At 34.1% G+C, this 26,225-nt stretch overlaps 1 protein-coding gene across 3 annotated transcripts in view; it reads left to right on the forward strand.

The window, feature by feature from the left end:
- PPP4R2 (protein phosphatase 4 regulatory subunit 2) overlaps positions 1-26,012 on the forward strand; it is a 56,828-nt gene extending 30,816 nt beyond the window's left edge. Inside the window, exons 1-8 of one of the 3 annotated variants that reach the window (XM_069473818.1) lie at positions 2,346-2,377; positions 10,458-10,628; positions 20,320-20,413; positions 22,061-22,098; positions 23,121-23,195; positions 23,444-23,587; positions 24,803-25,092; positions 25,347-26,007. In XM_069473818.1, the coding sequence (XP_069329919.1) occupies positions 10,510-10,628; positions 20,320-20,413; positions 22,061-22,098; positions 23,121-23,195; positions 23,444-23,587; positions 24,803-25,092; positions 25,347-25,672 (1,086 nt within the window). In that variant the 5' untranslated portion in view covers positions 2,346-2,377; positions 10,458-10,509 and the 3' untranslated portion in view covers positions 25,673-26,007. Of the gene's footprint in view, positions 1-2,345; positions 2,378-10,457; positions 10,629-20,319; positions 20,414-22,060; positions 22,099-23,120; positions 23,196-23,443; positions 23,588-24,802; positions 25,093-25,346 lie in introns of those variants that run through there. The other 2 variants (XM_069473817.1, XM_069473819.1) reach the window with 2 other exon arrangements.
- The last annotated feature ends 213 nt before the right edge of the window (positions 26,013-26,225 follow it).

Consider the following 26,225-nt stretch of genomic DNA (forward strand, 5'->3'; position numbering starts at 1 on the left):
AGCAACCTCAGACTCCTGGGCTTAAGTGATCCTACTGTCTCAGCCTCCCGAGTAGCTGGGACTACAGGCATGCGCCACCATGCCCGGCTAATTTTTTCCATATATATATTTTTAGTTGGCCAGATAATTTCTTTCTATTTTTAGTAGAGGCGGGGTCTCGCTCATGCTCAGGCTGGTCTCAAACTCCTGACCTCGAGCGATCCACCCGCCTCCACCTCCCAGAGTGCTAGGATTACAGGCGTGAGCCACTGCGCCCGGCCCTTAATATTGATTTTTGAAATTTCTCGTATCTCCTATTATCTAAACTTTTTGTATGATTTTATTTTTGGTCTGTTTGTTTGAATTAAACAAAAGCACAGTTTCTATAACTTACTATTACAGTGCAAGGTATCATTATTACAGTATTGTACTGTATGATTATCACATGAGCCATTATGTAATTATGATAGTTATTATTACTACCGTTGATGCACTGTTCATCAGGGATCCAAATTATATACAAATCTGACCTAAAGACATTCTCAGGAACATAATCTCGTCCATAACCTGGAGATATCTGCGCTCCCGTGTTTACTACAGCACTATTCACAATAGCCAAGATATGGAATCAAGTGTCCATCAGTAGATGAATAAAAAAAAATGTTGTATATATACACAGTAGATTACTATTCAGACATCAAAGGAATGATATGTGCTCTGCAGTAACGTGGATGGAACTGGAGATCATTGTGTTAAATAAGCCAGGCACAGGAAGACAAACATCACATGTTCTCACCCATATGTGGGAGCTTAGGAAAAAAAGTTGGTCTTATGATCTTACTTACTCTCTACTTATATAGAGAGTAGAATGATGGTTATCAGAGTCTGGGAAGGGTTGGAGGGTCAGGGATGAAGAGAGATTGGTTAATGGGTACAAAAATAGTTAGAAGAAGTTCTAGTATTCAATAGCATAGCAGGGTGACTGCAGTTAACAATTTGTTGTATATTTCAAAATAACTAGAAAAGATTTGAAATGTTTCCAAGACAAAGAAATGGTAACTGAGGGATAGATATCCTAAATACCTGATTTGATCATTACACACTGTATGCACGTATCAAAATATCACATGTACCCCATAAATATGTATAATTACTAAGTATCAATAAAAAAATTTCCAGTGTATCTTTTTAGTTTTGTCATACGTAGATGGAGATTCCCAGGAATGGTTATCCATGTAATAATGTTGATGTGTTCCTTTTCCATGTATTCAGACAATCCTTGAACCAAAGTACAAATTGTTCTTGCAGTAGGTACTTTGCTTTTAATGATTATTTTTTCTTCTCTTGGGAGTATGTGATATAGAAAAATGCTTTCCAAATAATTATATACCTATTTGATTGGTAATTTCAGAGTAGCACATAACTCTGGGGTATATTTCAAAATACAGTTTAAAAAGTCAGTATGTAAAACTACACAAAATAGACAACAGAATATTAAAAGCCAGTGTTGTAAGCACTGTTAATACTTTGAGTCTCACCCTCGAACTCAAGATTCTGTATGATAAAACCTTTGTACTAAAGTGTACGGTGTTCTCTCACCACCTTTGGCTGTGTGCCAACTCATTTTTATATTTCAGTAACAGAAATTTTAAGCCTTAATCAAGCCTCCCATCCCTTCCCTTCCTGACAGGGTCTAGCTTTGTTGCCTGGGCTAGAGTGCAGTGTTGTGACCATAGCTTTCTACAACCTTAAACTCCTGGGCTCAAGTGATCCTCCTGCCTCAGCCTCCTAAGTAGCTAAGACTACAGAAATGCACCATCATGCCCAGCTAATTTTTCTATTTTTAGTAAAGATGGGATTTTGCTGTTGCCCAGGCTGGTCTCGAACTCCTGGCCTCAGGCAATCCTCCTGCCTCAGCCTCCTAAAGTGTTAGGATTATAGGCATGAGCCACCTCTCCTGGCCCCTCCATCTTTCTTAATGCATAGAAGACCACATCCAAGAAAAAAATTTTGGCTAGATCTCTACAGCACATTATCCTGTACTACTGGAAGAGATTCATGAAATAGATTTTAATGCCAATGAGTTATTTATTTTTTAATAGAATAATCTACATTTTAGAATTTTTCTTCCCCCCTTTTTTTTTTTTTTGAAATATATATCCACCTGCTATTTTATCCCTCAAATTTGTGTGACTTTGATCTTGCAATTCTGATTTTCCAAACTCTGTTATTTTTCAGGAACCAGTGTACTTCTCAACAAAAGGGATTGTGTATTGCAGTGATTCTCAAGCAGGGGCAATTCGTCCCTCCCCCCCAGTTCATTTGGCAATATCTGGAGACATTTTTGGTTGTTACCAATTGGAGTGGTGGGGTGCTTCTGGCATCAAGTCCATAGAGGGTAAGGATGTTGCACATATCCTACAATAACACAGGACAGGTTATCGAAACTCATAACTCTCTGGCCCAAAATATTAATAGTGCTGAGTTTGAGAAACTCATTTATTGTTGATATTAAGCTCCTTCTCTTTGCTCTACTTAAGTCCAATATCTTTACACTTCCTTTTTTTATTCTCACCCTTTTATGGTCCAGCATAAAGTTCGAACTTTGTCCTGAGGCCTTTCCTTGATGGGCTCTAAACCTACATTGTGATCTTTTTCGAGGTTCTGTCATACCGTCACTTAAATCCCTGCAATTAATAGTTTATGATGTCTTATTTTCTACTTGTTTAAAATCTGTACATCTTGTTTTCCAAACTTAATTATGTTAGTCAAGGATAGTCTTACATTTCTTAAGGACCTTTCAACTGCTGTTGACCTTGATGTTATGGGCTGATTCGGTAGAATGAAATAAAGGATTTAAGGGCCTACCTAGGCTCTGGCAAATGTGGTATTGAAGGGATAGACTGTCCTTGTTGATATCAAAGTAGAATTGATATCAACTTGATTGTGGAGGAAGTGGTAACAGCAGTGGCAAAAATGGTGAGAGAAGAGTGACTTCCCAGTAGCAGGGAAGAAAGTAGATCCATTAGGCTAGTGCTAATTAAAAAACGCAGTCCTTTGTTGGCTGTCTTCAGCCTGGACCGCACTGTTAGAGGAGATGAATCTTTGGTTCACCTGCATATGTGGAAGGCAAGGGTCTATGTTGGTATAGTAATAGATTTTTTTGGTATATTAATAGATTTTAGGGATCTAGAAGTAATGACTCAAAGGCTCAGAATTAAGTCAAATTAACCAGAACACACTCACAGTTTGTTGGACTTTTTGTTTTAACCGGTAGGGAGAGATGGGGTGAGTGGATAGAAATTTGAATTTCTAGGCATGTTACAGTCCTTATCACGAATATATAAGTTGCCAAGAAAGAAACCCAAGTTTATGCTGAACTATTATCTGAAAGTTTGTGTTACCTTCTGAAGCTTCCTTTCCATCCGATTGGATCTTTTTATGTTAACAACCATCATTAGATAGCACTCTAAGTTCAGTGGCAAATACTTTCTTTTTAGGATTTGTGTCAGAATTTTACTGTTGTGGAGCTGGTACCATGCCAGCTTCAGATGAGCCTCTGAGCAAGAAAGCATGTAACACTTCAGAGATAATTTCAAAATATGAAAAATTAGGAATATCTTAGTGTCACTTCAACATTTATGTCAACAATACTTACTAACTTTGAAGCAGTCAGTACAAAATGAGAATCCAAAAGTTTATATTAATACTTGTGTCACATAGTAATTTACTTTTTCCATGATAACGTAAGAGTGAGCAAAGACAAATAATTTTAAAAGGGTGGGGACGTAGGCAGTGATTCTTAACAGGGGACAATTTTTGTTTCCCAGGGAATATTTAGCAATGTTTAGAGACATTTATCGTTGTCACAACTGGGAGTGGATGGGTGTGCTACTGGTTTGTAGTGGGTTGAGGCCAGGGATGCTGCTTAACATCCTATGATATACAGGACATGCCTCCCATGACAAAGAATTATCTGGCTTAAAATGTCAGTAGTGCTAAAGTTGAGAAACCCCAGGATGAAGGATTGTAAAGGAGCTGTTAACACAGGGAAAAAATGTCTCATGGCCAATAAACATAGGTAAAATAGTCAGTTTTACTAGCAATGAAGGAAATGCAAATTACTTCTATCAAATTGACAGAATTTTTGAAAGATTATAGTACTCGAATGGAATAGGTATTTTTGTATACTACTGATGACACTATAAATAAAGTAAGTGATACTTTGTGTCTGGGGAGTTACTGAAGGTCTAATCCACAGTTTTAATAGGTATGCTTCACACTTGAGTATTTTTAATTGTAATGAGCTAGAAGTGACCTAAATTTTTAAAAAATGGTGGTTATTAAATTATGTCATAAATGTGTGATGCAATTAAAAATCTTGGTTTCAGAGACTATCCCATGAAAATATCTGCAGTGAATTAAGGTAAGGTGGGGGATAAAGGGACACTAAACTAGGATGTCAAATAAGTGGAATAGAATATAGATTGGTGAAAAATATACTTTAGTGATGATTGCTGACTGCAGATCATGGCTAATTTTCATGTTTTAATTGTATATATGCATTTTTTCAGTTTCACCTGGTTCTTAGCATGTGTATAATTTTCTGTATTCTCATTTTTCATGTCTGTACTGTTGATACCAGAAAAGGAAAAAATGTTATTTCTTATGTTTCACCTCGTTCTTAATGTGTGTATAATTTTCTGTATTCTCACTTTTCATAATGACTGTACTATTGATATAATCAGAAAAGGAAAAAATCATGTTATTTCTTCTATTTTTAAATTCTAGTAAAATTTTGGAGTAGTCCTAGTATTTCTGAGACTATTTACTGACTAGTGAATAGTCTGTCTTTTACCAGATACCAGTTTTCACGTATGTGTGGGTCTGCTTCTGGGCTCTCTTTTATGTTCCACTGATGTATATTAATGTTCCATTAATCAATAAAATACAGTATGATATGATATGCTAATGCAAAAAGAACCCTCACTTGTTTGGGGTCCGACTTGTAGAGGTTTTCTGAGCTAGTAATTCGTATTTTATAATTCTTAAATGTCATGATTTTTGTAAGCAATACACATGTTCTTATTTTTGTCATTTTTTACTTATTTAATTTAATATCCAGATTAAATTTACCTGTTTTGTTTGTCTTAGTCATATAATTAAGTCTTCTGATTCAAGTGTCTGCTTTTTGAAGACTGTTACATAAACCTGTCACCTTTTATGAGTGATCAGCTCCATTAGATTTTATTTATTCATTCTTCTCATATTCCCCTTTGATGTTTACAAATGGTGCATGCAGTATTTGATGTACCCTTGGAGTAGGTGGTGGTGGTGGTGGCAGTAGTAGTAGTAGTAGTAGTGGTAGCAGGGCTCTCCTGTGCTTTCTTATGTTAGCTTCCCCACAATTTTGTGTGGAATGCCATTAGGCTTAATAGAGTGATCTTAATAGAATTTGGAGTGGTAAGAGGCAACAAGCTAAGGTAGTGGTCACTGGCCATTAAGTTGTTGTAACACGAGTTGGGAAAAGAAAAGATGAATTTTCTGTTCTTGAGCCTCTGAAAAATACCTTTAGCCTTTAGAGAATTGTGAGGGAAACATGTTTTAATATTGACTTACGAGTTCCTATGATGAGAAAAGAATAGGTCAGTGTGGAGTTTAGTAGGAGGGTACATTTATTAGAGATATGAGCTGTAATGCCTTCCTAAAGGAGAAAACTGCAAAAAGGGAAAAATGGAAGGAAAAGCGAAGAAATGGAAGTAAAGAGAGATGAGGCTACTTAAAAAAATTAATGAGTAATGGAATTTCAGCAAATTCTTGAGTTAATTTCAGCAAATATTTAAATTCTGAATATGCATTTATTTCGAGGAGAAGTTGATTCTGAAGGTGAAAATGTGTTTCATGGGCATGTTTAGAATTTCATTTTGATTTTGAAAACTAAGGATTTTTTAAAAATTGTTCTTTTTTTTTTTTTTTTTTTTGTTGAGACAGAGTCTCACTTTGTTGCCCAGGCTAGAGTGAGTGCCGTGGCGTCAGCTTAGCTCACAGCAACCTCAAACTCCTGGGCTTAAGCGATCCTACTGCCTCAGCCTCCCGAGTAGCTGGGACTACAGGCATGCGCCACTATGCCCGGCTAATTTTTTCTATATAGATTTTTAGGTGTCCATATAATGTCTTTCTATTTTTAGTAGAGACGGGGTCTCGCTCAGGCTGGTCTCGAACTCTTGACCTTGAGCAATCCACCCGCCTCGGCCTCCCAGAGTGCTAGGATTACAGGCGTGAGCCACCGCGCCCGGCCTAAAAAATTGTTCTTTTGTAGTTTCTCTTCATCCAATGAATGCATTCCTAAGGATATTATTTTTGTTGCCAAATTTTTAGTTGATTTGCTCATGGCCTGTTTTTGGGCCTGTATTATATAACTTTTGGGGAAGCATTTTCTGTTTTTGTTTTCATCAAATAGTTGTATTCCAACAAAAAGCTGTATCTTTCACATTTTATGGAGGTTTTTTTTTTTTTACCATCTGTATATGGTATAGTATCACTTTAATTGCATCTCTTGGATCTAATTTAAAATAACTCTGCTTGATACATCTGAAAGTTAAAATACCATGTGTGGGCAATTCATGTTCAGTTTATAGGACTTAATTCCTGTTTCATGAATAAGTGTCATAGAGTCTTTGAAGCACTCCATAATTTTTCTTACCTGGAGTCCTTCATTTCATTTCTGACTATTCCCATTAATGCCCTTTTTTGAGATCTCATAGATGTCATGTCAAGTGGTTAATGGAAAGATGGGGGTAAAAAAAAAAAAAAACCTGTGCATATGGAAGTCTGAACTCATAAAACATTCTGAATAGTGGGTGATTATTAAAATTACAAATAAATGAAAAGTATAAGACTTCTATTTCAGTATAACCTTCCCTGGTGTACTTAAGTATTAATTAAGTGCATGTAGGGAGTCTCATAAAATTGAAAGCTAAATTTTAGGAACTGTAGGCAATTGTATATTAATCAGAAATTATTATTGGCATATCAAAAATTATAACGTATGTTGCTTCTGTTTGTTAAACCTCAAATTCCCCTCTCCAAAATAGACTAGGGAAAGTAGGGAAAAAATTAATCATGCAAATAGCTTTTAGTAATCATCTTCACCAGTTTTAAAAATAATAGTGATAAATTTATACACCATCTACTTCACTTATGTAATAGAATGGAATTGTTGGGTCACATGTCAGTTCTACATTTAACTTTCTGAGGAACTGCCCAAGTATTTTCCAAAGCATCTATACCATTTTACCTTCCCACAAGCAGTGTATGAGATTTCCAGTATCCCCACATCTTGGTTTTTTATCCATCTTTTTTTTTTTTTGTAGACAGAATCTAGCTCTGTGCCTAGGCTAGAGTGCCGTGGCGTCAGCCTAGGTCACAGCAGCCTCAAACTCCTGGGCTCAAGCAATCCAACTGCCTCATCCTCCCGAGTAGCTGAGACTACTACAGGCATGCGCCACCATGCCCAGCTAATTTTTCTATATATATTTTTAGCTGTCCATATAATTTCTTTCTATTTTTTAGTAGAGACGGGGTCTTGCTCTTGCTCAGGCTGGTCTCGAACTCCTGAGCTCAAACGATCCTCCCGCCTCGGCCTCCCAGAGTGCTAGGATTACAGGCATGAGCCACCTCGCCTGGCCCCATCTTTTTGATTATAGCCACCCTGGTAGGTGTGAAATTGGTATCTCATTTAATTTTTTATTTGCATTTCCCTAATAGATAATAGTGCTGAGCAGCATCTTTTCATGTATTTATTGGTCATTTGTATAACTTCTTTGGAGATATGCCTATTGAAATTTTGTGCCCATTTTTTAAAAAACATTTTATTGTAAAATACAAATAACATAAACTTTACCATTTTAAGTGTATAATTCATTGGCATTAAGTACATTCACAGTGTTGTACAACCATTACTACCATCCCTCCTCAAAACTTTTTGTTACCCAAACTGAAACTGTACACATTAAACAATAGCTCCCATACCTCCATCTCCTCACCCCCTGACAGCTACCATTCTTCTGTCTCTGAACTTGACTATTCTAGATACTTCATATAAGTGAAATCATACAGTATTTATTCTTTTGTGTCTGGCTTATTACAGTTTGCACACTGTCTTCAAGGTTAATCCATGTGGCAGCATGTCAGAATTTCCATCCTTTTAAAGGCTGAATAATATTCCATTTTATGTAATATATCACATTTTATCCCTTAATCTGTTGATGGACAGTTGAGGTTATTGTTACCATTTGGCTATTGTGAATAATATTGCTATGAACATTGGTGTTCAAGTGTCTGATTGAGTTCCTCCTTTGAATTCTTTTGGGGAATCTACCCAGAAGGGATTGCTGGATCATATCGTAATTTTAGGGGTTTTTTGTTTGTTTGATTTTGAGGAACGATACTGTTTTCCACAGTGGCAAGAGTCCCACCAGCAATGCACAAGGTTTCAGTTTCTCTACATACTTGCCAGCCCCAATACTTGTTATTATTTTGGTGTTTGGATAACAACCAACCTAATGGGTATGATGTTTTATCTCATTGTGGTTTTGATTTCTATTTTCCTCAGATTAGTGATATGAGTATCTTCTCATGTGCTTGTTGGACATTTGCGTATCTTCTTTGGAGAAATGTGTCTTCAAGTACTTTGCCCATCTTTTAATTGGGTTGTCCTTTTTGGTTGAGTTGTAGGAGTTCTTTATATATTTTGAATATTAACCCCTTATCAGACATAAGAATTTCCAAGTATTTTCTCCCATTTCGTGGGTTGCCTTTTCACTCTGTTGATAGTATTGTTTGATGGACAAAATTTTCAAGTTTTGTGTAGTCCAGTTTATGTCTTTGTTGCTTGTGTTTTTGGTGTCACACAGTATCTTTTATATCAACACTGATTGCTTTCAAAATGTCTTGGGAATGAATGTATCAGGAGCCTTCCAAGTTCAGGATGAAGAATAAAACTTTTCCAAACTTTTAGTTTTTTGCTTGGAAGTTCACATTTCATCATTGGTAACAAGTATTTTCATCAGTTTCTCTTAAAATGATAGGCTCACTTTATTCATTTTCAAGAAAATGTCTACCACATTCTCCCGGTCTGTTAGCATTTTTTGTGTGGCAGTCCTTTCACTTAAAAATGGTGTTCCATGAAAAGTGGCAGCTAGTTTAGCTGGCAGCAATATTCAAGTGTTCCTTGAGATTCCCATACCACTTTGATATGCAGTATAAGTTCTTATGTGTGTATTTCTCATTTTGTTACAGACTATTAAAAGATGTGTATTCAAGGATTGGGATTTAATGAAATTTGTAATTTTTCTGTATTACATTTTAAGTGAAACTTTTTTTTTTTTTTTTACTATGAGAAGGTGGTGGTGAAGAAGGCGATGACCACTACTGCTAGCAGTACAGTTTGGTGCTGTTGCCTTGATTCTTGGTAAATTGCCATCAGTTTTACCCACCGTTGCTTTTATACCTTTCAATGCAAACGTCAACACAATGAAAAAGTCAGTTTATTCTATGACAATAGCTTTGACCTATTAAACCACAATTTGAAAACTGCTGCCCTAATTTAGGGTTGCTGGATGGGACGGAAGGGTAATTACAGATTAGCATTCCCTTTATTTTGTGTAATTTTAAGTAGTCCGACTGTGTAAGAGATTGATCTGCTGGTACTGTCTACTTGAGGAAACGGTTGGCATTTCTGATTCTTGCATCTCCTGGAGGAGTTTAGGCCATTCAGGCAGATAAAATTATAAAATTCCCTCTTATATTAGTGGTAAAATGTGAGGGAAGTGGGATAGAAAGGTGTTTATATTAATTTAATAAATGAAGAGATATATGAAAATTACGTAAGAAAATCATGTATTTTCACTATGCAAGTACTGGTTGGGTAGAACCTACGATGTGTACCTCTTAAATGACAAAAGAACCTGGAAATAGAGAAAGAAAAGGGAGAAATTAAAGTTTATTCTGTTATTTAGCAGATGAATGACAAGAAACTTTATTAGTCCGTGTAAGCATTAAAGTTTGGATGTTAAGAGGTTAAGGTGTGGATTCATTCTGATTTATCTTAAAGGGAACACTAACAAACACCTAGTTAGTTAGGTTTGTTATAAGGGATAGAGTCAAAAAGAAATACTATTTTAAACATGCTACAATGGGACCTAGCACATCATAGGCTTTCAGCCAGCGGTGGTTCATTTTAAAGGTTTTAATCAGAGATTTGGGTTTTGTTTAGGTTGGGGAAGTTGGATGGAATCAGCTTGGAGCTTGTGAGACTGATCAGGCATGATGATGCATGCTCCTGAACAAAGACCTTCTCACTACTGATCATTCACATCTTAATTTTGTATCGTGGTATATTCTGTATTTGTGCTCTGTGTTCAAGAATTGTAAAGCGACATGGCATTATATATGTTTTTTTAATTTTTTGTTTATAGGATTCAGTGGTCCCAATTTAAAGGCTATTTTATTTTCAAACTGGAGAAAGTGATGGATGATTTCAGAACTTCAGCTCCTGAACCAAGAGGTCCTCCCAACCCTAATGTTGAATATATTCCCTTTGATGAAATGAAGGAAAGAATACTGAAAATTGTCACTGGATTTAATGGGTATGCATTTAATACTATTTTAAAGATTTAATTTGTAGCAAAACTTTATAGATTTTCTTAAGTTTTAATGTGTCTGGTTTGAGAATTGATTATACATTAAAATAAATTCTGTGTTTCTTGTGACATATAATACTTAATGATTTTTAGCTTACAAGGATTTAAAATATTTACAGGCTCCCCCCCCCCCCAAAAAAAGAAACTAGAACTACCTTTATGGCTGTCAGCAACATTCAGATTTTAAATGGACATAACAGTGGGAACATTCGTTTATCAGGAAATATTTAAACTTTTTTTCTTGTTTTATGTTTGGTATGTCTTTATACTTTGTATAGAACCTGTATATCATTAAGAGAGGTTACATTTCTTTTAAAATGAAAAATAGCAATTTGTAAAAGTATTCTACTTATTAGTAAGCTCTTATTTAGAAATTTTTTTGGAGTCCCCACTCCTCCACCCACCCAGCAAGTAACCATTTTTTAGCCTTTTGTAAAACATTAAAAACATCAAAAGGGCACTCTGTACTAAGATAAAACTGATTTTTAAAAAGAAGTTGCTGTGTCTCATATTCTGTCATTTAAAATTATTTCTTTTTAGGATTTTGTATTTTTAGGGTTTCTTTTAAATTGAAGGGAAGAAGTGTTTGTGAAGTTTACTTGTTCAGTATTTAGTTGGCATTAACAGTTTGGAGTGTGGAATGACAATATCAAATATAATGAATTGTGGGTATGCTAACCAATGAATTCATATTTACAGGTAGATTTTATTTGAGGGGCTTTCAGTTGTATTTTTAGGTAGCATAAATGATCTGATTTTTACCTTCAGGTATTTCATTACATGAGATTTGAAATAAGATAGTGTAATCCAGTTAAACCCTTTGTTATTAATATATTCTAAGTTTAGGAATTTTGCTTAAAATATCAAACCCTTATGCTTTGGCTTTGATACTAAAATGCTTTTTGTGGGGGAGAAACTATAGCTTTTTGTCTTTGAGGATCCATTAATTATAGTTACTTCTGGAGATCTGGAGTGGAAAGAAGAGTTATTTTCTTTGTACTGTTGAAGTTTATTTAACTGCATGCATATATTTCCTTATTAACTAAAATAATTTTTTAAAAAGCACTTATGCAGACAAAGACACATGCTGTGTTTTAGAAGTGTGTTCTATAAAATTTACTATTGAATTGAATGAATGTGTTCAAGATAAGAGTAGTACTTTTGGGGATATTTATAAATAGTACATATATAAATAGTACTTAAGACATTATAGTGACTCATCTTTTATTTCAATAAATTTACGGCTACTATTCAAAAATAAAAGTTAAGGTGAAACAGGTCAAATTACACCACTGTGAATATTAAGCTAATTTACTTGTGATTTTGAATTAGTAATAAAGAATACCATTTTCAATTCTTTCAAATTAAGTTGGGCTAGATACAGATATAGGTAATCTATATTTAATAGGTTGTTAAATCTAAATGGTTATAATTTCTTAATCTGTAAAACAGTTCACCTATTTTCAGAAAATGATTTGAACAGTCATCAGATGCCTAAGTATACTTCAGTATAGTTGTTTTTAAAACACTTTCCATCTTTGAACTGAATGGGTTTTTTTGTTTGTTTTGAGACAGAGTCTCACTCTGTCACCCTGGGGTAGTGGCATCATCATAGCTCACTGCAACCTCAAAGTCCTGGGCTCAAGGAATCCTCTTGCCTCGGACTCCTGAGTACCTGGGACTTATACAGGGGCATGCCACTACTCCTGGCTAATTTTTCTATTTTTAGTACGGGGGAGGGTCTCACTCCTGCTCAGGATGGTGTTGAACTCCTGGCCTCAAGCGATCCTCCCACCTCGTCCTCCCAAAGTGTTAAGATTACAGGCATGAGTCACCATGCATAGCTTGCATTTTGAACTTATATTTTTAAAATTTTGATTTTTCAGAATGGCAGTTTCTCTCTAATCAGGCAGAATCTAAGTCTTAATCAGATACCTTAAGATTTTTCAGTTTTTAATTTATCCTTTTTTGTCTGATTTATAATATATTGGTATGTTGAAACATGTCTATAACCTTTTTCAGTTTTATTTTTGTGTTTTGAATATGTGTAGTTTTAAAAATATTTACTAAAAAATAGCATTTTGTTCACTGTTAACTAATTTGAGAGTTTGTCCTTTATAATATACTCTTCCTCCCATTTATAATAGGTCATCTTTAAATTACAAAAGTGATATATATTCATGCTTTTAAAAAGGTCCCCAAATGTCATAGAAGCACACAAAGAAAAGAATGAAAGTAGAATCATGTATGCTAGTTATATTTCTCTTTTAGAAGGGCTTTAACATCTCTATATCAGTACATTTAAAGCTACATCTTTTGTGTATTTATTTGAAATGGCTGCATTATTTTCTGTTATGTGAACAGGCTATAATTGCGCCTGTCTTCGTTGGTGGTGGGCATTTATCTTTTCGCTATTATGAGCAATGCTTGTAGTGAGCATCCTTGTACATATCTTCTTTTGTTGATGAATGTCAAGTATTAAATATATGTATAGATTGTTGCTTTTTTAAAATATAGAAATGTACTAGGAAAAAACATATGCACACTTAAAATTTTTCTAGTTATCAGTACTGCAAAATTGACCTCACAGAATGTGTTCATTTGTTCTTCCCTGTGTATTAAGTGCACATACTGTAATTCTTCAATATTTGTGTGTATGTGTGTTTCTTTGACTGCAAGTGAAATAGCACCTTTTTTTTTTTTTTGGAGACAGAGTCTCGCTCTGTTGCTGGGGCTAGTGTTCTGTGGCGTCAGCCTAGCTCACAGCAACCCCAGACCCTTGGGCTCAAGTGAACCTCCCTCTTCGGCCTCATTGAGGGTTAGGATTATAGGCATGAGCCACCACGCCCGGCCAGGAACATCTTTTTATGTGCTTATACCCTTTATGTGAATTGCCCTTTCGTATCTTTTTTGTTTGTTTGTTTTCTTATCTTTTGGTGGTTTTCTTATTGGTAAGTTTTTGGGGGTTTTTTGCCTTTAATTTGTAAAGACTCTATAGTAGATGCTTCTTAGTATTTTGCCATAAACGATTACTTATCTTCTAAAATTATTTTAGTATATTGTCAAAATATAAGTTTTCCCTCCTTAAAGTGGAAATTGTTCATTCACTTGTTTGCTTGATTTTCTGAACTCTGTAAGCTTCTGGAGAGCCTGGGAGATGGTCTTTTCCAAACAAGGCCTAGAAGAGTGAGTGCGGTAACACTGTAGATTCCCAAACATGCATGGTGTAAATGGGTGGATGGATGAATTAATTAAAGGAATAAAAGCACATTTATATCTGTATTTAATGGGTCATGGAAGAATTACATAAATGCTTAAGTTCTTTTAAATTTTTTTTAGTCATTTTCTTGTCCTTTTAAAATTACTTTTGAACTTTAAAATTTTATAGGAGAAGATGGATTTTAGCTACTCTCCAGAACCGAAGTTACAGTTTCTTCTTAGGTGAGAAACACCAAAAATTGAAATTAACGGAAACTAAAAATTTGAATAAAATGGCCAATTAAAAGATATTTGTTGCCATCTTATGCCCTCTGCTTGGGATTATAATGGAAAAGAGTATATGGGCATACCCAGACCATAGCCATTTATGGAAATCCTCTTCCTGTCATAGACACCATGAATATAATTTAGAAATTGTTAGTAGGTTCATTACTATGATGATACACAAAGAAGAATTTTGAGAGGTAGAGAGGATGTAAATTACGTTCCTGGTAGTTTAAGAAGATACCATTTTGTGTCCTCTCAATTATTTATAGTGGAAAAAGAATCAATATAAAAGTGAATTAATCACATAAGTCTTGCCCCTCCCTTGTCAGTGCTGTTAGTGATGTAAGACCTCTCTAAAACATCTCTAAAACAGGCAATAAGTCTCACTCACTGTGAGTAGTAAACTAAATAGCATTGCTTTGATACCTAAGAATCTTTACATCGTGTGTAAGTCAGTCACAGCGAAGTACTGCTTATCATCTTCTGGCATGGTAGTTTTTCTGTCTTTTGAATTTCTTCTCTGGTGTTATTTTAATGTACATGATCAACCAGATTTTGCTTGGTTTTGAAAAGTTTCAACTGATTGTTTTACCTGTGTGCACACATGCATCTCTTACAAATTTCTACACCTGAGAGGGTGCCACTTTATACTTTTTTTAAAGTTTATATATGAGACTTTTATACTCTAAAATCTGGATTGGAGATATAAAACATACTCCTTTTTCAGTTTTGTATTGTTTGCTTTACAGTTAGTTGTAGGTTATTCAGGGACTGAGGGAATGGGTTCTTAGCCTTTTGTTGCTTTGTTCTCTGATTTCCTTAACCCATTTTTTATTGCTTGCAGGATTTTCTGCTCCTCAGGTGGCTGTGAAAAATAATTTTTTGTTTTTGTTAATTATTCATGTCAATATTTGTTGAGCATATTGAATCTAGTAGTTAAAATGTACGTGCTTTCATTTTCTTTTACTTTCTTTCTCTTAGAATATTTAGTTGAGAGTTGGTATTATTTAATAGCCATCCCTCTTTATTCCTCCACCTTGTGTCAAGTGTTAGTGTGGTTTCATGTGATGCTCTCTCTAATAAAATTCTTAAAATTGAAAAATGGGAACTAGAAGGAAGCTAATTTTTCCTTGGTAGTTATATTTGATGCAAGTGAAATGACACTGCAGACTACTATAGGCATGCTAAGAGATGATTTAAAAGCTTTAACAATTGCTGTAGATTAATTTTGAGTTGGGGATTAAACACAGACATTTGTTTATTACTGTGTTGTACATTAGGTACAATATTGGGTTTCCTTACTGTTGAAAGAGGCTACTTCTTCATTTTCTTTATTTTTTATAGTTCACATTTTACAACATTTTTAATAAATCTCAGAATTTCTGGCATTTGAGATATCAAATATATGCATATGAATATGTATGTGTATATTTATATAAATGTTAAAGCCTTAGTACAGAAAGAGCATATTGCTACAAGTAAAGATACCACAGGATTCCAGTGGTATTTCTGACTTTGGTAAAACTTTTATGAGTAAACAAAATTATGAACTTACTTGTTAGCAGCTTTGATGGCTGAGAGATTTAAGTTACTTCCACTTAAATAGTTCAAATCAAACTAAGTATTTCTGTTAACTAAGGCACAACCATTGTGACCATTTATAGTCAGAAAAGACATGGTAAAATCCGTATCTTCGTACATAAAACAAAAGCAAATGGCTATTTTGACATTTTTCTTAACAGAATGTCCGATTTTATGTCATCTCTTCAGCTTTTATTATAATAGCCTCTGTATTATGTATTATGTTCCTTTCTTTTTCATGAGGAAAGTTGCTTATTTAATACCAAGGTAAGGTAGTTAATTCTAAGATAAAGTCTGAATGAAACGTGCATTTTTTTGAGTGCCTTCTTTCCAACTGAATACCTTGATATATATTCAGATTATTTTGTGTCTTAATGATCAAACATTTAATCAAATTAAGATACATTTTAGACAAACTACAATCTGAGCTTCAAATATAGGAAATTGTTTCTTTAGGGTTTAGCCTTACTGCTTGAAATTTCTTTTTTTAAAAAAAGCATTGAATTGCTACTTTATGCTTAGATGTCTTTCTCTGATGTTCAGCAGCTTTCTTGGTATTTGAATTTACATAGCTTTTAGGTATACATGGGCTTTTCTTTTTGAATAGTAAATGGCAATACATCATTTTCAAATTAAGAAATAACAATGTGAAATGTGTGATCGTCTTTAATTGGGGTCAGTTCTTTTCTTGGAATTAAAAGGAATATTTTAAAAGACAGAGTTACACTTTTAGTTTTGTTGGTCTTCGGACCATTCGTGCCTTTCTACATTCTCCATTAGATAGTAGATGGAATCAGGATAATGATAGGAACTAAGGTTTATTGAACACTTTCTAAAATACATAAGGCACCATTAGGTAATTTAATATATATTATACATTATGTTATATTTAGTCCTCATGATAATCATGTAGGAAGTGCATTGATTTTCCAGTCAAGAGCGTGGAGACTTAGATAATTCAACATGGGCAAGGTCTCCTAGTGGGCTAGCAAGTTTAAAACAAACAAAAAACTATTCTACTTTATAATTTGTACAATAAAAGGGCAACAGCTTTCTGTAGCATTTCTGAGTAATACCATCTGATAGTATCTGTTACTTTTGGAGAGAGAGTGTGTGTGTGTGTTTAAAAGTTTTATTGTATTTTGTAGACATAATTTTTAAAAAGTTGAAATGCTAGCTAGTTGTGTCTTATTTTTTCAGTTCCTTATATAATTCCAGTTTTATATTTTACAGTGTGAGCAAATAAGATATCATTGCAGAGTAAACTGAGTACATTTTATTTTAAGTAAAACAAAATATTTTTCTACAAAGTTATCTAAAGTTGACAGTATACTTTTGCCAATGAACATCTTCCCATTCTCCTCCAAATTTAAGGATTCTGGTTCAGACTTTTCATTGAGAACAAGCGACATTCATGCTTAACACTCCTTCCCTCTATTTTTACTCTTCTTAGCATGTTTGTCTTCATTAAGAAAAGCCTTAATATTTTGCGGAGTTAGAGTAAAGTGTTTTGTGTGCTCTATCTAATGGAAAAGTATCAACAAACTTTTCATATGGCTGCGCTAATGCATTCATTTTAGATTGGATTATTCTTATGCCTGCTTTAGAGACTTCACTTGCGTTCTCAGGTTTGTGCTTGCTTGCTTGGCATACAGTTTATTCTATCTCCATAGCACTATGTACACAATTTTATTAGCATTTATAATTGTAATTATGTGTCTGTCTGCTGTGTTGTTGAGCAGGCATGGTATTTCTAGTTTATAGTAGGCTCTCATATTTATGGAATAGATTAACAGTCCAGAAGTTCAAACTGTATGTAAAGAGACCTGTTGTCAAAGTTACATTCATATTTCCAGTGGATGCTTTTATTTATAAGAAATGTTTGGTTGTATTTTTAGCCTATTCACACGAGGAAGGGGTGTTGTGTGACATTTTAGTGCCATCTATCGGATACTTGGTAAAATGACTATAAAAGCTTTGAAAGTGTCTAAGAATGTAAACTCATTTTATCATAGGCTGTTATTGTTGGCATTGCTATATAAGCACATACACCTGTCTCCACCCTGCAGCAGTATTACTGTTCACCAACACATACAACATTAATAATTGGCTACAGTTTTACTTACATTTCTAAAGAAAATTAACCAAAACATTTAGTGTAAATGTTAAACAGGAAGTTTAAAAATATTTGTTAAAACTAATTTTAATTTATGAGAAAATATTAGATTTTGGTGTGGGAAAGAATTTTAGTTTGAAGGAAAGGCTAACTAGACAATATCTAAGTATTTTTCAGTTAAGTACTATTTGAATACCCAAACGTACTATTTTATATATTTTCAATAACATATAAACTCTTTAATTGCAGTATCACTCTGAGATAATTAATGAAGAAATAGCTTAGGTGTGATGTGTATTTAAGGTTTGAAGAGCCACGAACTAGAAGAGGAGCTAAGGTGCAGGTATACCACTAATATTCTGAAATCCACGATGACACTGGATTTCAAATATGTATGTATGAAAATTATATATTGAGTATAATATATGTGAAGAACTCCTGCCTTTAAGAAGCTTTCAGTCAAGGATGAGAAAAGACAATCGAGAAACATACTGTTTGTTATATATGCAGCTTGGGAAAATGTGTAAACTTTTTTTTTTTTTTGGAGACAGTCTCTATTGCCCTGAGTAGAGTGACATGGCGTCAGCCAAGCTCACAGCAATCTCAAACTCCTGAGCTCAAGCAATTCTCCTGCCACAGTCTCCCGAGTAGCTCGGACTACAGGCACACCATGACACCTGGCTGATTTTTCTATTTTTAGTAGAGACAGGGTCTCTCTCTTGCTCAGCCTGGTCTCGAACTTCTGAGCTCAAGCAATCCTCCCACCTCAGCCTTCCAGAGTTGCTAGGATTATAGACGTGAGCCACCGTGCCTGGCCTTAAACATTTTTTTACATGGAGTTAGAGTTCTATATATTAGCTATAGATTTCCAATTACGTGTTATCTTTATAGGAATGAACTAAAAGATGGTGTGAGCTTACTGTTTCATGATTAGTAATGCTGTTGGTGTGCTCTGTACTTCTCTTTTCCATTTAAAATGATTCTTAGTTTTGACAGTGTGCTTTAATCTGAGTAGATTTTCAAAAGCAAGAATGAGTATTCTTTCTCAGGAACCCAAAGGAATTTCCTGTAGCAGTCATGATGAACATCAAAGAAGTTCTGTATTTTCAGTTGCTTCTGAATATTTGTGGTAGCAGGCAAACATTTCATCTTTTATTTTGTTCCCTGTCTTTTGGCAGAACAAAGTTTTCTCACTTTTAGGTTTGAATGCTAATTGAGAAAAGATTAATGCTTGGACTTTCAAATATCTAAAGTATTTGTTTTCATATGAATAACATTTACTTTTAGTGTTTCCAAAATGCGTTGTAAATCTTATGCTGACTTTTATAAGAACATAAGTAAGAATAGTGTTGATGCTAAGAATATGAGAACCAAGTATAGTTTATCCAATTAGAAGATAAATAACTATGATTTTGTAAAGTATATGTGGTATAGCGGACAGGACATGGGATTTGAAGTTAGAGAAACTGGGTTTGAGTCCTGGCACTATTACTCACTGGCTGCTTTACCTGGTGGGGTGGGGGAGAATATTGTGTTGAATTGCCTTTAAAAAATAAATGTTGTGAATGTTAATTATTAATTTGAGGCTTTGTAATTCTCCTCATTAAGGAGAATAAATAGATTTGTATGGCAAACATTGAAGTCAGAAGATTTATGTTTGTACTTTTTAGCTGCATTTGTCATACATATGTTGCTCATTAACTTTGCCATTCAGTTTGTAATTCTGCTGAATGCTAATAGTTATGGTGAGCTGAAAACTTTTTCTATATTTATAAAATGATTTTAGTTCTGTCTTATGTCAGTTTTGTATTTGCTTTGATCAAGTGAAAATTGAAGTATGGTAAGAGTACTTGGTAAAGTTAGCCATAGGTTCTTATAAAAATACTGAGTATTTTTGTGTATGTTTTAAGTTTGATTGAACACATCGGTTGTATATAAAATCTTAATGGAGCAGAACCTTATTTAAGATACTTTTTCATTGGAATCATTTATCTTGGTCTATCCCATAACAAAATTATTTATAGTTTGAATACTTTAAAAGAAATCTTTGTGTACAGGGGAATGTTTGAGGAAAAGTTTCTGTATTTAAATAAACTCTAACTTGATTATCATTTGTGTTGCCTGTCAGGTAAGCTTAAAATTGAATTATCAGGATTTAGAAGATTAATTTTTTTCTCAATCAGTTTTGAAATTTTCTTTTAATTTTGGGTTTTCTTTTTTATTGCTTTTTCAAGCAAGAAAGAGAGAGGTTTTTTGTTGTTAAGTAAAAAGACAAGTGTACTTATTGTCCTGTCTGTTTTTAAATGACTCATCCATTCATTTCCCTATTACAGCATTTTCTTTTGTAGCTTAACACGTGGGTAACTAGATAAAGCTTTAACTAGCAAAGAAATAATGTTCCTAATTCTCTTGATAATTAATGACCTCAAACTATAAAATTACATTCCTTTGCAGTATCCCTTTTACTATTCAGCGACTATGTGAATTGCTAACAGATCCAAGGAGAAACTATACAGGAACAGACAAATTTCTCAGAGGAGTAGAAAAGGTATTTATTTTTATTACTGGAATTATATTAAAGGTAGTAAAATGGATTTCATAAAAGAACATTAAATAAGATCTGTTTTAGGCACCTTTTCTTGAAATAGATTTTCCAGCCTACTTTGAGTTTTTCCTGAGTTTTCTAAGCTTTGTGTTTCAGAGAGAGATTTAATAGAAGGTGGCAAAGGAGGGCTTATGTGGTGAAAATTTAAACTTGAGGAAACCAGTTTATTACTTCTTGGAAAATTCATTGTATACATGAACATATTAAAGGTTCTGAGAAGTTCTACAGTTGACATTTTAACTTTAATTTAATAGAGTGTTTTGCAAACTTATTTACCCATGGAATTCATTTTCTTAATTCTGGAGTGCAGAGGTAGACACCTTTGGAAATTTGCTAGTGCAAACCTTTTAAATTAGGTATTGAGTAGAAAAATGCAGTACAGATTTAGGGATAAATATTGGGGGTTGTTTTGTGTTTTTTGTGGGGGGTGGATGAGGAGTGTCAGTAATAAGGGAGAAGAAGGGCATCATTCTGGACAAAGAAAACAACATGATGAATCAAGGTGTTTAAGGGAATGAAAAGAAAGAAATTGACTTGTCTGTCTGGAGTGAAAAGCAAGTGCATGAGCCATGGGAGAACCAAGTCTTACTAATTCTCAGTTGGTGATTGATCCTAAAACATACATTTTAAGTTTCTCGTTCTAATTAAAAGCTTTACCTTGGGAACAGGGATTCAAAACCATTGCTTAGTCATTTAGTTCCTAGAGCCTTATTGGATTGATATGTTTTGTTGATCCTTGGTGCCCTCAGTTGAATAAGATTCCCAAAGGCCAGGAAACTGAGATGATTCATCAGTATTTATTTTTCAGCTTTGAGACTTTTAATAGTTACCTTTTGGATCTCTTTGGATACGGAGGCAGTATGTCACAGTAGTCATACCAAGAGCCCTGCCTTCCGATCAGGGCTTCAGTGCTTCAGTGCTTCATAGTTATGTGACTGTGGGCCAGTTACTTAATCTAAGCCTCAGTTTCCTCCTTTCTAAAATGTGCAAAATAATAGGACTGTGAGTGGAATTAAATGCAAAGCACTCATGCTGGCTTGTGGTAAACTTACACAGTGAATATTGCCTATTATTGAAGTAATTATTGCCAGGATGATTATAAGTATATTGCAAAAAAGATTTCAGTCTCTTTCCTTGGGGTATATGATGCAATACAGGCAGCACGGGATTGGATATTGCTTTATAAGAAAAATCATTACACTTGGCCCAACCAAATACTTCAATCTCTAAACATCTTTGGGTGATTCCATCTAAAATAAGAGAGCATGGTTCCATTCTATTACATATAGTATGTGATGTCAGGGCTCTAGAGTAACTAGATTAGGGTAAAAAAACAAAGACTAGTAAAAGAAAAATTGGTAGGGTATTTTATTTTGGCCCTTTGTTGTTATTAGTTTTTGTTTTACCAGTTGTCATTTTTAACTATTTTCCTTTATTAGCAAAAGTAAATGGAAACAACACACCGGGGAATTTTGAGAAATTAAAAACAAATGATTAGATTTTATCTCATAGTACTTTTTTTAAAACAAGACAAAACTTTCCTTTGTATTACTTTTCCTTATAGTTAATCACCAATATTTGTTGTTGCAGAATGTGATGGTTGTTAGCTGTGTTTATCCTTCTTCAGAGTAAGTATAGAGATTTTTTCTTTTTCTAGTATATTATTATTGTATTCAATTTGCTGTGTTACTTAAACATTATTCTTAAATAGATTACACCTATTTTACATGTAATTGTGATTATATTTATAAATGCACGTGAACCTGCCATCCAGTCCCCAAAGTGGAATATCACTAATAACATTACCCATGTTTTTCCAGAAGAGAGATTTGGGTTAGATTGGTACTATGCTGTAATTCTAATATTGTTGGATTTATGTACTGCCATGGCACTCAGAGCCAGGAGATGCCATCCTAGATGCCTTTCTGGGGCATATGTCCTATGTTTGGAATAGCTGCTTGATGGCATTCCTCTTCATGATGGAAAAGTATCTTCAGTTGTTAAGGTTCATATATAGCAAAGTTAAGAACTCAGTTTAGGGCATCATTTCTCAGTCTTGGCACTATTGACATTTTGGACCAGATAATTCTTTCTTCTGGGTAGATGTCCTGGGAAATTATAAGAGGTTCAGTAGTGTCCCTGGCCTCTACTCACTGATGCCAGTAGTGTTACACTCCTCCAAATACCTGTAGACATTGCCAAATGTCCCTTAAGGGTATGAAGGGCAGGGACAGGGGGTTGCCCTCTGTTGAGAACCGTTGGTTTAAGGTTAAGCTGCCTCTGCTTTCCTAAGAAGGTAACAACAGTGAATTTGTTTCTAGAACTTTCTCAAGAATATATCTGTATTGGTAAATGAGATACTGAAATAATCCCAAAATATGTTTCTTGACATATTATGTTGTAGAGAAACTATTTTTAAAAAGATTTACTTCCCTTTATGAACTATTTGTTTTGCTAATGAACGTGAGGTATTTTGGAAGAAATTGTAAAACAGTGCAAAGTTAAGTCATGTTGACTGAAAATTTTTTTTTATAATTATAGTGTATGTTTATGTTAATTCTAATAGTCTTTGTTTGAATCTTTTAGACCCATGATTCTTATCAAAATTAAAGAACTAAACCACCCATAAGTGTATTTTCTTTTCTTATAGGAAAAATAATTCCAATAGTTTAAATCGAATGAATGGTGTTATGTTTCCTGGAAATTCACCAAGCTATACTGAGAGGTGAGGTTATTGATTCTTAATATCCAAAGAGTTTGCGTTTTCCTGATTTTGAGTAGCAGACTCAGTGTGCTTTTGGAAAATTGGGCATTTTATGGATGATATAGTGTATACCACACAAAATTAGTTAATGTATAAGGCATCTGAAAACAAATACAGCAAATACTTACGTGACATGTTCATATAAATATACTGTGGGAGGGGTAACTTGTTACAAAAATGGAAAATGATGTTCGTTTATCTTATTATAGGTCTAATATAAATGGGCCTGGAACACCCAGGCCACTTAATCGACCAAAGGTTTCTTTGTCAGCCCCCATGACAACAAATGGTTTGCCTGAGAGCACAGACAACAAAGAGTCAAACTTACAGCCAAATGAAGAGAAAAATCACAGGTTTGTATGTGTTTTACATTAAAAAACAAAAAAGTTTTTATTAAAAGTTAACATTTATTAAGGGTTTTCAACATTCATTACTTACTGTTTATAATATACTATTCTGAGGGATAGAACAAGGTTTTAATTTGGTTTGTAGGAGCTGTGGCTTCTGTTTGCAGCTTTAGCCGAAGATGAACATAGAACAGACTTTAAAACTGCTAATTCAGGAAGATTGTTTAAAAATAGGGTCTAAAGAAAGTAACATAGTTATGGCATTTTTTATTTTTGAAAGTTACTTAAAAGAGAGAAGATCTTTATAAATAAGTTGAAGTTGTGTGAATAGTTTCTCATTGTAGATCAAAAAGGAAACCTTTTATTTATATCTTATTCCAAATTTTCTCTTAAAAATTTTTTTTTTACGTTGCCTTTTATTTTCTTTGCTATCAGAATGTACTCAGAGAAATACGAGTTTACCATCTGGTTTTGATTTGCTTAAAAGCATAATTTGCCAATAGACTTCAGTTGGTACCTTCATAGACCTTGAGTTTTACATAGAACAAGCCAGGGTACTGATGTCTTATCTGGGTACATGCAGAGAGAATGAAGTTTACACCAAGATAACTGGCAGGCAGGTTAATTTGCCTCCAAACCTGGGTCAGTTGCTGGAGATGGAGTCAGAAATCCTCCGTGTCCTTACTCCTCAAGGATGGTTAACTAAGTAGAAAATGACTTTGTAAAAAGTCATTGACAGCCACAGGGAGAAATTCCTTAATTCTTGTCTGCTTTGGTTTATTCCACAAGTTCTGTATTCTAAATGTTCATTTAATTTTGTACCATGACTTTGCTTTTGGTTTTGCTTTTTTTGGTTTTTAATTATACAATTAATATATAAAGTGTTAAAATAATATTAAGGCATATTCCACCTTCTTTCAAGTCTTTCTCCCTTTCCCCATCTTATTCCAAATTGTTTTAAAAGAGTATATTTATATGAAAGACTTACAGTTTTATTATAGGAGGATATTTAAGTTAACTAGAGAATTGCACAGAAAGATCACGTAACTTGCTGACTAGGTCCTAATGAGAAGCAGTTTAGTTTGTCTAAAAATTATTCTCTAGTATTTTTCTTTGATCAGATGTTATAATTTAACTTTGACACTAAGTATTAGACCTTAAAAATGAAAATGTAGAAGATGAGGAAATGTTATTAATGACACTTTAAAAAAACATTTGCAGTGACTCTCTGACGTCTGAATCAGAAGTTTCCTCAGTGAGCCCTATAAAAAATAAACATCCAGATGAAGATGCTGTGGAAGCTGAGGGGCATGAGGTAAAAAGACTCAGGTTTGACAAAGAAGGTGAAGTCAGAGAAACAGCCAGTCAAACAGCTGCCAGTGAAATTTCTTCAGTTATGGTAGAAGAAACAGAAGCATCATCTTCATCTCAGGATAAAGACAAAGAAAGTAGTTGTACCAGGCAGCACTGTACAGAAGACGATGAAGAAGAGGATGAAGAGGAAGAAGAAGGTATTTAGAGACCATCTGTAAAAGGGTGGAGTAAGGAGATCCTCAAATTCTTGTACTTCATTTTTTTCATGAAAGAATTTAACATAATGGAACTCCTTATAATGCTGATGTTGGGCTTTTCTCCCACCTGTATGTAGTTGCTGCAGAATTTCAGGGGATATGATTTGAACTATAGAATATCAGAATTCATGAAACTTAACTGTGGAGGTATTTTGAAAATAAAATTTAACTACAACACATTTGCTTATTTTTAGAGTCTTTTATGACATCAAGAGAAATGATCCCAGAAAGAAAAAATCAAGAAAAAGAATCTGATGATGCCTTAACTGTGAATGAAGAGACTTCTGAGGAAAATAATCAAATGGAGGAATCTGATGTGTCTCAAGCTGAGAAAGATTTACTACATTCTGAAGGTAGTGAAAACACAGGCTCTGTAAGTAGTAGTTCTTCTGACTGCCAGGAAGCAGAAGAATTAATAGGATCCAATTCCAGTAAAACTGGAGAGATTCTCTCAGAATCATCCATCGAAAATGATGATGAAGCCACAGAAGTCACAGATGAACCAATGGAACAAGACTAACTATTTAGAAACATTTAGATGCAGTATTTTACATACAGTTCTGGTTTTAACACTGTATAAAACTTTTATGTAAAAGTGGACCTTTAGTTTTACAAGAGAAGCAGGTTGTAAAATAAAGAGTTGTACATGTAAGAACTGTGAATATCAGCTCCTCTGGGTCCTGCTTACCGCTGACATTTTTTTTGGTCTGGTCAAATCAGTGGTTTGTGTATAGATTTTTTTTTTTTTTTTTAGAATTAAAGTTTTTAAACTGGAAAGTAATAATTATAATTTTGAAAATTTTTTGAGATTATCACATTTAGTTTATACATATGCAAGAAAGCTTTTTGTCTTGTCTCTTTCTGACAGCTCTAGCAGTTTTCATATTTTGGTCATAGTTTCAACATTTTAACATGTGAATTATAGGGTTTCATGCTGGTTTCCAGATTTTATTGTTTGACTATGTACAATGGAACTTTAAGTCATATATACATATATATAATATTCTAAGGGGGGAAATGTTATATTTTTCTGTTTCTATAAGAGATGAATACAGTGGATACTTTTTCTATTG

The sequence above is a fragment of the Eulemur rufifrons genome, chromosome 7 (assembly GCF_041146395.1).
Source record: "Eulemur rufifrons isolate Redbay chromosome 7, OSU_ERuf_1, whole genome shotgun sequence".
Classification (NCBI taxonomy): domain Eukaryota; kingdom Metazoa; phylum Chordata; class Mammalia; order Primates; family Lemuridae; genus Eulemur; species Eulemur rufifrons.